Genomic DNA, 12,201 nt, shown 5'->3' on the forward strand with positions numbered 1-12,201 from the left:
TTCTGCCCAGGGCCCCAGCGAGTCTAACTCTGGCCCTGCTTGGCGGGCCCCAGACCACTGGTTGAGAACTACTGCTATAAGCTATATAAATGTATATTATATAAAGTTACATTTATTCATATTAAGTTTTACATTTTTTATTATTTTAAAAAATGGTGCAAGATGTATTTCTTATTTACTAGATGATTATTAATTTTTTACTTGTGATTTGTGTTGAGCTCTATTTGGATGGAAATTCAAATTCAATTACAAATACACAAAAAAAATTAAATTTAGTTTATTAAATGTTATGACCTTAATTATGCTGAAAATAAGGAAAAGTATCAAAGTTTTTATCAAAACACATTTTGCTTTTAAAAACTAATTAAACAAAGGAAGAATTATCTGTAGAAAGTGAATTGAAATAATTATTACTGGTCACCAAGTCCTTCAAGACTTAGAACTAGTAGATTTCATCCTCTCACACCTAGTTTCTATTCATAGATTGGAAGAGGAGAACAAACTTTCCTACTTTTTCAACTGCCCATTGATTTCTTAAATTTTGAATTTTAACTAGTCATTGAACAGAATAAATTGAAGTGAAGAAAATATTCTCTCTATATTTGCAGAAGAAGTTACTGCTGTCGAAAGCTGGTTTAGCATTCAACAAACTCTGGTTCTGGGTTCTTATCAGCAAGTCAGTAGTTTGACTTTTTAAAAAACTTGGTAGCAAATATGAACTGCTTTGTATTTAATTTAAAGGATTTTAGTAGATAATACATTTATGCCTTCTCATAGGTTGTCAATTTCACATTTAATTTTAAATTACAGGTTTATTTTTTTAAAATGAACCTGTATTTAATTTAAATTAGAAATAATCTGATTTTGATAGATTAAAAAATGAACCCCCCCCCCCAATCTTGTCTAAATGGGATTAGCCCTAGTTACCTGAAAGATTCTCTCTATCCTCCCCTGACCACAACCTCCCCACACCAGATATTTTCAACTGGAACAAAAAACCTTGTCAAATAGCATGAAACTTGTGCTTGTGGAAGACTAACCTTCATCTGAGCTGGACTGAAACAATGGAACTCACTGCCAAATGCAGTTAGAATGACTGTTTTTGCATTTGATGCTAAATGCAAAAAAAAACAAAAAAACAAACCCTCATCCCTTCACTCCAGCTTGCCTGCAGTGGTACCCGTATTTATACCAACATGATCACGTTTGTATAGAACAGGAGTCAGCAACCTTTCAGAAGTGGTGTGCCGAGTCTCAATTTATTCACTCTTGTTTAAGGTTTTGGGTGCTGGTAATACTTTTTAACTTTTTTAGAAGGTCTCTATGAGTCTATAAACTATTGTTGTATGTAAAGTAAATAAGTTTTTTAAAATGTTTAAGAAGCTTCCTTTAAAATTAAATTAAAATGCAGATCTTATCAGTTTAGTGCAGTGGTTCTTAACCTGGGGTGCACGCACCCCCTGGGGCAGGGCCGGTTCAAAGATGTTTTGCACCCCCCTTGTGCCCCTTGCACATCAGTCCATTGAGGGGCAAATCCCAATGAGCCTTTATAGACCCCAGGGGCCAGCCATGCCCAGGGGCTGCTCCCCAGACCAAGTTCCCTCGTCCCCGCCCCCTGAACTCCCCTGGAGGGTGCACAGCCCCCCCGTGAGCCCTCCCCACCCCACTCAGGTGGCCCCTGCCCCGAGTCCACTCACTGGCTTTGCCAGGCTTGGGCTGCTGCAGCAGCTCGGCAGGGAGGAATGCCTTCTGGAGCCCACTGGCGAGCCAGAGCGTCCCACATGCGGTACCAGCGAGCCCCACCCATGGAGGAGCTGGCGCGGTGCAGGGAGGCAGCAGCCCTACAAAGGCAGAGGCGCCGCTAGCGGGGAGCAGCTGCACCCCCACACCCCTCCTGCCCAGGCAGCGGCCCAGCGCCCCTGGGGACTCCTGCAGGCTGAAGTGGATGTATGTGGGCACCAGCCCCCATGTGCCCCCCAGCTTCCCCCTTGCCTAGGGTTACCATATTTCATCAAAAAAGGGAGAGTCCTGCCTTAGTCCCACCCCCATCTACTCTCTCCCACTTCCCACCCTGATTGCCCTGGTCAGAACTCTCAACCCCCACTGGTCCTTGTCCCCTGACTGCCCCCTCCTGGGACCTCTGCCCCTAACTGCCCCCCAGAACCCCACCCCCTACCTAAGCTTCTCTGCTCCTTGTCCCCTGATTGCCCCAACCCTTATTCACACCGTGCCCCCAGACAGACCCCTGGGGACTCCCACGTCCCATCCAACCACTCCCCACCAACTGACAGGACCCCCAGAACTCCCGACCCATCCAACCCTCCCCCTGCTCCCTGACTGCCCCCCGGGACTCCCCTTACCAGACCCATGCTGTTCAGACGCTGACTCCATGTGGAGGCAGAACTCCACGTGGAGTGCTGAGGCAGTGGGAGGGGCAGCGGCAGCTCACACTCCCGAGAACAGAACCTGAGGGGGGTAGGGGGTGCACCTGCCTAGGCTGCAGCCTGGTGCCCCCCCCCCGAGGGGGGGCGCCTCCTACACCAGATGCACGCGGGCACCGGTCCCCGTGCGCCCCCCGGATTCCCCCTTGCCGTGCTCGGGCTCTGCGGCTCACGGGAGTGTGAACCGCCGCCCCTCCCACAGCAGGCTCAGGGCCCCGTGCCCCAACGGCTCACACTCTTGGGAGCCACAGAATCCGAGCGTGGTGAAGGGGGAACTGGAGGGGCGCACCGGCCCCACTCAGCCTCCTGCCGGCCTGGGTTTCCGTTCACTCAGCTGGCCGGCAACCAGGACCCTGTCTGGCAGCTGCGTGCCAGGCAAAATCGGCTCGCGTGCCAAAGGTGGCACGCGTGCTGTAGGTTGCTGACCCCGGTATAGAACTAGAATGGAATTCTAGTATTCTAGGTGAGGGTATACCATTGATTTATAAAAAAAGCTATTATAATAATTTCAGAATTACTTTCTGTTTCATTCCTTATGCATCCAAACATTTGTTTATTTTTGGCTATTGCACACTGAGCAGAAATCTTCATTGACTTGCTCACAATGAATCCAGCAGTGTGTATAAGTAGTTCAGATAATTCTTTCCAACTTGGACCTGTCAACAATGCATGTAATCTGCCATTGGATGTTTGTCTAGCTTTGTTAGGACCTATTTATTCCTATTCTGTGTTTTCTGTATCTTAGCCAGTTTGAGCCATGACATAAAAAATTTGCCTTTCACCGCTTGTGTTAATTTCTGTTATAACGTCTTGTGAGGGACTTTGACAAAGGCTGATTTGAAGGAGGAAGTCATTTATATCAGCTGGCACTCTTTATTATTTTGTAGACACACTCAAACTCTACTTCATACCTCTTGGGGTTATTTTTTCAGATAGACATGGGCTGCATTCAGTGCATGTTATCAAGCTTTTGCTTGAGACCGTGAGGGCTTGAAACTTTTTAAATGAAAGCTGAAATTCTGATCTTGTAATGGAACTCCACAAGCTGGGGACTACACCCCTGTAACAAAGCGGCCTTTGGACACTACTGAGAATATCAATTCAGGACAAATTGCTTAGAGCAGGGCAGTTACAGCCCAAAGCTGGGGATGCTTTGCGCACCAAACCAGCCAAACAGAGAGGACTTTGGTTTTACTCCCTGGCTAACCAGAAGTCATACAAGCAATTCCCTTAGACACTCCAGTTTCCCAGTATCACCACCAGAACTGCTCCTTATGGGGATGAATGGTTATGAAAACCAATACCCCAGTAAAAGAAAAAAGTTTCAAGCATAGTTCCTCTGGAGGTCAGAAGCAGGATTGAAGATAAGATGGAGGGGATGCAGTTGCCTTCTATAGTCTCTTGCCATGCGGCCTGTGCTTCCTTTGTTTCAAACACAAGCTGCCCAGCACATGGCTTGAAAGCTGCAGAGTTCTCTCCATAGGCATGTTCCTGCATGCCTTGCTGAGTCATAAGGTATATCTGCCGTCTCTCAGTGGGTCAGTTGTGTAGCTGATGGTCCTTAATGGGCCATCAAGCAGGCTAGGCAGTGCTGATGCCAAACTGTCGGGGTGTCACCCGAAGCATAGCACAAGTTTGAAATACAGGCAGTATAGAGCCAATACTTAACTTTAAATACAAAAATGATACATGCATACAGATAGCATAATCATAACCAGCAAACCATAACCTTTTCATAGACATGTTACTTGACTTCCTTTGTACAAGATTTTGTGCCACTATAGGACCTTGTCTGCAACAATGGTCTCTATCGTCACAATTCATGTCAATAACGTCACACCTAGGTCTAGTGCATTAATCCCACTCTGCCATCTAGGCTGTTGATGTTTTGTTCTAATACCTACTTTTCTGACACCTCAGTTTTTGAGTGTGCCTCATTTTTATTACTTGGAAAGAGTAGATCCAAGGGTTCCTTCCTTGGTGAAGACTAATGTGGAGAAATCTAGTTTTTCTGCAGTACGTTCCCATCATTCCCTGATGGTCCAGCAGATATATTAGTCCTCATTTCCATCATACTTATTGTAGTTTGTTCCTTTCTATTGGCTTTATTTGGGTTGGATTTCCATTCCTAGAGGCTCAGTGGCTTGAATAACCTCTTGAACTTGACCACTTGAATGGCCGCTTAGTCTAAGGATTTTAATTTCTTCATTTTTGCTTTAGGGCCTGTTTGACTTACTCGGTTCAAGTTTCTGTTTTTTAAATCTCACTTTCTCATAGTGAGTGGCACCATAGTAATTGTTTGGTAAATTCTCCAGCCTCCCCTGGCAATGTTGAATTTAATCATATTGTGGTTACTAACTCTAGTGTGGATGGAATTATTTAACAACTCCAGTTATTCCTTTTGGGAGTGATGGGAAATGACTCATCAATCCTCATCCCATTCCCTTGTGGAGTCCTGAGGGATCAGTTCCATTAACTTTGTTCAGTGAAATAAGAGAGTGGGCTGAGGTATCATCAGTCATGGAGAATGCTGAGGGATCTAGTGCTGTATCTTTAAGGCCCTACTTGAACTGCAGGATGATTGTCCAAAAATTGTGGCTAACTTGTGGATAAGTCATGAGGGGAGAGGAGAGGGGGAAATTGCAGAAAATAATGGATAATTATTTGCAGTAATAAGGTCCATTACTTTTCCGCTGTCGACCATCCAGGGCTGAGAACAGGGGCTCCTGCTATCAGCTGCCCAGGACTGACAGCTGTGGCTTGTGCTATCAGCCCTTCCTACAATGGAAAATCCCACTGTTGAAATTACAGTGGAAGCTTAATACAGTAACTCCTCACTTAATGTTGTTTCATTGCTGATCAATTAGGGAACATGCTCATTTAAAGTTGTGCAATGCTCCCTTATAACATTGCTTGGCAGCTGCCTGCTTTGTCCATTGGAGCTAGCTGGTGGGGGCTTGGAACCAGGGTGTACCAGCCTCCCCCCCCCCCCCCCAAATCAGCTCTCCTAAATTCCCTCAGCCTGCGGGACAGCTGTTGCAATCAATTGCTGTGCAGTTCAGCTGTCCCTCCCCACACTTGCCCAGTGCTGCACCTGCCCTGGAGCTTGTCCCAGGAGCCTCCTGTTTGCTTGGGGGGGAGGGATGCTGATGTCAGGATGTCCCCCTTCCCCCATTCCTGCCCTCCATCTCCACAGATCTGGATGGACATGACAGGGCTCAGGATTGAGCAAGGTTGCTGATCTGCTTAAAAAGGCATTGTACTTAAAGAGGCAATGTGCATCACACACACACACAGTCTGTCTCTCTCTGCCATTCTGTGTCTGTTAATGTAACCTCAGTCTACAAGGCAGCAATGTGTTAACCCTTGAGGGCTCAGCTGTGTGCTACTTCATCATTTAGCAGTAAGGCATTCCCTGGGAAATATCCCATGCTCTGCCTCCATTCCCTCAACCAAGCTTCATCATCATCATTGCTGGGTACAGTATTACATTGTTTAAAACTTATACTGGGTATGTATATATAAAATATATAATCTTATATAGAGAGTTGTCTGGGAAAAAAATTCCCTAGAACCTAACACCGCCTACCATTTACATTAATTTTTATGGGGAAATTGGATTTGCTTAAACTATAGTGTTAAGCAAGGAATTACTGTACATCCTGCAAATTCTTAGCATCCATAGGGGACAGCTTTTGGATTCAGAAAGTTGAGGAAACAACTAGGAGGTCATCCATTTTGGAGCTGGTTTTGACCAACAGAGCTGAATTAGTTGCGAAAGTGATTGGGAACTGATCATGATCTGATAGAATTAAGGTGTCAAGTGATTAAAAAATTGTGGAATTAAACAATAGAATACCATTTATTGAAATATATTTGGATGTTTTCTACATGATCAAGTACGTTTTCAGTTATACCACAGAATACAAAGTGCACAGTGCTCACTTTGTATTTTTATTTCAAATCTGCACTGTAAAAAAGTATTTTTCAATTCACTTAAGTACTGTAGTATAATCTCTTTATTATGAAAGTTGAACTTACAAATGTAGAATTATGCACAAAAAACTGCATTAACACACAAAACAAAGTCCAATTTGTTGTTCAGCCAATCCCTCAGACAAACAAGTTTGTTTAGATTTGCAGGAAATAATGCTGCCCACTTTACATTGTCACCTGAAAGTGAGAACAGGCATTCACATGGCACTGTTGTAGTTGGCATGCCAGATGCACTAAAGATTCCTGTCCCTTTATGCTTCAACCACCATTCCAGAGGATATGAATCCATGCTGATGACTCATTAAAAAAAGTATCATAGGAAAGGAGAGCTGCTTCAGTCTTCTCACAAAAAACATGACCGGATGACTAGAGAAGTTACCATAGACAATCAAGGGGAAGGGATGCACATCAGGATAAGAACATGTCAAATATTCTGACCAATTTGAATAAATTTAAAACAGTGGGGCTGGATGCTATTTACCTGTGGGTACTAAAGGAATTAGCTGAAGAAATCTCAGAACTACTGGCAATAATTAAGGCTGTCTGTCTATCACAGATTCCCTGACCTCTGATTTCTGCAGTGGTTAGTGCAGCTGGCTCCATGCACCACCCCTGTAGCTCCCACTGGCTGTGGTTACTGGCCAGTGGGAGCTGTGGTACTGGTGCTCATGGCAGGGGCATCACCCAAAGGCTCTCTGGCCTTCCTTTCCCCCAGGAGCTGTAGGGACATGCTGGCCTCTTCTGGGAAGCTGCGCAGAGCTGGGCAGGGAGCCTGCTAGCCCTCTCACCCACCCCCAGCATGGGTCCCAGACTATGTGCTGTCAACCCCCCTCAAAGCACTTGCAGCCCCCAGCCAAAGTTTTAGTTAGGAGTATATAGTACAAATCATGGACAGGTCACAGGCTGCAAATTCTTGTTTACTGCCTGTGACTTGTCTGTGACTTTTACTACAAATACATGTGGCTTAAACCTACCCTTAGCAATAATATTTACAAACCCATGGATAACAGGAGAGGTCCCAGGAGACTGGGGCTAATGTAGTGCCCATCTTTAAAAAGAGGAAAAAAGGAGGAGCGAGGGCACTATAGGCCAGTTCGCCTGATTTCAATACCTGGGAAGCTACTAGAGCAAAGTATAAAACATTCAGATTGCAAATATGTGGAAGATGAAGGGGTAATCACTAGCAGCCAACATGGATTTACTGAGAACAAATCATGCTAAACCAGTCTGATTTCCTTCTTTGACAGGGTAACTGATGGATGGGGGAAATGCAATAGACATAAATATACCTGGACTTCATCAAGGCTGGACACAGTCCCACATAACATTCCACATTTCTACAGGTTGCTTTTTCAGGCTCAGCTGAACTATCATTAAGGGAATACATAACTGGTTAAACAACTGTAAACCAAAACAAACTATTAATAGAATGATGTTGGATTGAAGGGAGGTCTCAAGTGGGGTTCCACAGGGTTCTGTTCTGGGTCTGGTCTTGTTTAACATCTTTATTAATTACCTGGATGGTGGGTATAGAGAGCATACTAATAGAGTTTGCAGATGACAAAGCTGGGGGTTGTTGTCAATATGTAGGAGGATAGAGCTAAAATTCAGAGGGATCTTGACAAATTGAGAACTGGGCTACAGCCATTAAAATGAAATTCAACAAATACATGTAAGGTGCTACATTTAGGGAAGAAAAACTAAATGTACAAAGAGAATGGGGGAAACTAATGTGAGTCAGCAATGCTGTGCTGTTGAGGGGGGAACCCCAAACCCATGCAAATACAATTTTAGGTTGCATTACCAGAGGCACATCATGCAAGTCATGGGAGGCGATAGTATCACTCTAATTGGCACTGGTTAGGGCTCAGCTAGAGTACTGTGTCCAGTTTTGGTCACCAATGTATAGAAAGGAGGTAGAAAACCTGGAAAGGATTCAGAGGTGAGTGACAAAGATTGAAGGGATGGAATGCAAGCCATATGAGCAAAGGCTGAAGGAATGGGTATGTTCAGTTTTGAAAAGAAGATACGACAGCAGTCTTCAGATACTTGAAAGACTGTCACAAAAGAGAATAACTTTTTTCCATCTTATGGCAGAGAGCATGCCAAGAGGCAGTGGGTTCAAACTACAGCATAGCAGATTTAGATTAAATCTCAGGATAAATTTCCTAATAGAACACTATCTCAGGAGGTTGTGGAAGCTCCTTCACTGCTTTTTCAAAAGGAGGCCTGACAGCCATCTGTTTTGGATGGTCTAGACAATAAATCCTGCATCTTGGCAGGGGGCTGGACTAGATGAACCTTGTGGTCCCTATGATTCTATTGCAGGATCCACAATCTCATTAATTTAGGGCTTTTTTTTTTTTTTTTTTTTTTTTTTTTTAATGTCATTGACTAGCAAACCATTCAGTCTTAAACCCATTATGGGATGAGAGACTAGGGAAAATAGTGGTGAGATTTATGAAGTGGGATTGGATTCAAGGTAGGTGGCTTCTAGGTATGGATTTAAGGGGATTATGGTAGGGAGCTGGAGTGGGAGAGAGTTTTGTTTGTTTTAAGAACAAAAATCTAGGCTCTTGTCTTTGACAGATTTTTGGTGTAACTGATATGATTGTCATTTTAGCAATTACGTGTTAAAGTGTCCAGAGGTATTTAAGCCTTTGTGGTATCATGTATCAATTACTACTGTTGGTGTCTGATGGGATAATACACTACACCCCTGCCTCATTCACAAACAGACCACACTGAGGCCTTCTTGCTTGCCAACACCATTATGTAGTTCTTAGGGTGTTTTAATCCCTCCACCAATACATAGTGTCTCCATACCTTTACACATTGTATCTCAACTTTTAACCCCTTCTCCAACAGGAGCAGAGCTAAGGCATCTACTCAGAGGACCCCCTTTGTTAGGCTCTCCTAGATTTCTGTTTCTCCCCTTTCCCACCCCAAGCACACCTTCCTGTGCCCTTTTAGGCAATTTCTGTGTTAATGGTCTAATTGGCTCACTATCCCCAATCTGGCCTGGTAATCAGGTACACCTCTGTTCCATTAGGCCTTCTCCAAGGAACCTAACAATGAGTAGAATGCTGGCTCAAGTGCTAGTCCTCAAGACTGTTGCAGATTCTGACACACATTCCCCAGTAATGGAGCAGTATGAGGGAGGGACACAATTTGCCATTGGCCCTGGAACATATTGGGGTAATGCAGATAAGGGAACAGTTTCTCCTGTAAGCTCTGCAGCAATGTGGGGATGGGTCCCACCTGTTCCCCGGATAGTCTTCCCCCCAGTTACTCATTGCAAGAAAACTGGAAGTCTCATCCAGGGGGGTTAGAGGCAGGGAGCAGTGGCCAATACTAATCCCTACACCCTTCTTTTCTGTTTTCTTTAGGCCTGCAGTTCGAGTTCATTAACCCTATCTTTGAGTTTTCAAAGGGAATGAATGACCTACAGCTCAACGATGCTGAATATGCACTTTTAATCGCCATCAACATTTTCTCTGCAGGTAAAAAGCCAGAAAGAGGGCAGAGAGCAGCAGCACTGAATCAAAGGAAAGCAGTGATAGAGCAGATATGGGGTCAGAAGCAGAGGAGGAGTGACAAGAGTATAGCAGAGGGGGCAGTATCCTAGTATGGGTGCTGTGGTAACACAATATCACACATGCTCTGAGTAATCATCATACTCAGACTCTGAGTTACCCCCATAATGAGAGGAATTCTCTACTGCTTAATGACCTGTACCAAATTAACTGAAATGTAGTCTGTAGTGTCTCTTCTAGAAGTCATCAGTTTACTGAATGCTCATGTCCCTTGGTGACGGGTAGTAGTGACATCTAGTGGTCAGTGAAAGGTATTTTGGAGTCTGTGCTCATTACAGCTTCTTAGTCATTAAAGGGCCACACAGAGAAGTTGTCAGATCAGTCTTGTCTCTAGTCTGAAAATTTACACTGAGGGAATAGATATTTTCCTATTTCATTATTCATCCCAGTAACTCTCCTGCAAGGGATATTCTCCCATTCCTCCCTGATGGATCACAGCCTCACATCTCCATTGGGATTGGAATGTGAGGCCCAGTGAGCTAGACCAGGCTGCCCTGGCTCTGTAACCTCTTGCTACAAAGTAAAATCAAACTTACTCAAACTTTCAAAACATGGCTGATGAAGACAGACATGAGAAGCTGATTCTCACAACTACTGCTGTCTTGCAGGAGGCATCTTGGCTGTATGCTATCTCATAGGGAAAGTACCAGACAAAACTCAGAGCTAGTCCAGGGATCAGGATTAGCTTTAGCCTGTGTTGTCAAGACTGGCTAGGCTGCCTACAACTATCTACTAATGTCTAACCTGCTTCCTGGCAGACCGACCAAATGTGCAGGATCAGTCGCTGGTGGAGAGACTGCAGCACACCTACGTAGAGGCCCTTCATTCTTACATTTGCATCCACAGACCAAATGTAAGTGCCTGGCTGAGTCCTGAAAAATGAATCAACTCAGGTGTATATGTGAGAGTTGATTTTATGATTATTGTGCTCCTCTAATTCCCCACTCCCTGAATGAATCTTCTGCAGTCAGTGGTCATGCACTGTTTCCTTCAGTTACTTCCCCCCCCTGCCCCCCCATAGCCAGCAACCTTGTACCAGTCCCCTACAGGGCCTCCTGTTGGTAGAGGCTGGAGCTGGAGGAGTTGTGAGTAGCGCTGGGCAAAATGTTTTGGATGAAGTTTGATGAAAAATGCACTTTAACCAAAAGTATTAATGAATTGGGTGAAATTGGGCAAGTAGTTTGGGTCAGAAGTTTTTTTGAGAAATCATAAAATCATGGAAATGTAGTCCAAGAAGGGTCCTTGAGTGGTCATCTAGTCTACCCCCCTGCACTGAGGCAGGACCAAATAAGTCTAGACTACAGGCATTATACCTGTTCTTAAAAACCTCCAATGATGGTGATTCCACAACCTCCCTTAGAAGCCTAGTCCCGTGATTTATTTATCTTTATAGTTAGAAAAGTAATTTAGGTTAGATATTAGGAAATCCTATTCCTAAAGATTAAGCCCTTACTTCTTAGCCTACTTTCAGGTGACATGGCCTAGAATAGCTCTTAACATACAGTATTTGAAAAACCTATTATCAGGTCTCCACTCCATCTCCCCCAGCCCCGATGGAGCATGCCAAGCTTTTTTTAGCCTTTCCTCACAGGTCAGGTTTTCTAAACTATCATTTTTGTTGCTCTCCTCTGGACTCTCTCCAGTTTATCCACATCTTTCCTAAAATGGTGCATACAGAACTGGACTCAGTATTCCAATTGAGGCCTTACCAGTGCAGATTAGAGCAGGATAGTTACCTACCTTTCATGACATACAGCATTCCTGTTAGTATACCCCAGAATACTAGCCTTTTTCCACAACTCCATCACATTGTTGTTTCATATTCAGTTTGAGAAACCCTATAATGCATGTTATTCACTCTCCTTCCCTGCTAGGTAGTGGACATACAGTTTCTCTTGCTCTTAATATACTCATAAACCTCTTCTATTGCTTTTTGTGTTCTTTGCTACTGTAACTCATTTGTGCCTTAATCTTTCTGAATTTGTCCCTACATGCTTGCCCTAATCCTTTTGCTTATCCTTAGAAATTTATCCATGTTTCCACATTGGTTTTAAGCTCATTAGAGAGCTCCCGGTGGAGCCATATTGGTCTTTTTGACAGAGGGCGATCACTTCTCATGAGCTTCTTTAGTTGGCCAGGTGTGATGCTGCAATCTGTTTTCTCCTAGC

At 44.1% G+C, this 12,201-nt stretch overlaps 1 protein-coding gene across 5 annotated transcripts in view; it reads left to right on the forward strand.

The window, feature by feature from the left end:
* NR1H3 (nuclear receptor subfamily 1 group H member 3) overlaps positions 1–12,201 on the forward strand; it is a 51,524-nt gene that overhangs the window by 34,997 nt on the left and 4,326 nt on the right. For 3 of the 5 annotated variants that reach the window (XM_032782201.2, XM_032782202.2, XM_075065341.1), the window contains 2 exons: positions 9,827–9,940; positions 10,792–10,886. The exons of the other annotated variants lie outside the window; for them this stretch is intronic. In XM_032782201.2, coding sequence (XP_032638092.1) covers positions 9,827–9,940; positions 10,792–10,886 — 209 coding nt within the window. The remainder of the gene's footprint in view (positions 1–9,826; positions 9,941–10,791; positions 10,887–12,201) is intronic. 5 annotated transcript variants of the gene reach the window in all.

Source organism: Chelonoidis abingdonii, chromosome 4 (assembly GCF_003597395.2).
Source record: "Chelonoidis abingdonii isolate Lonesome George chromosome 4, CheloAbing_2.0, whole genome shotgun sequence".
Classification (NCBI taxonomy): Eukaryota; Metazoa; Chordata; order Testudines; family Testudinidae; genus Chelonoidis; species Chelonoidis abingdonii.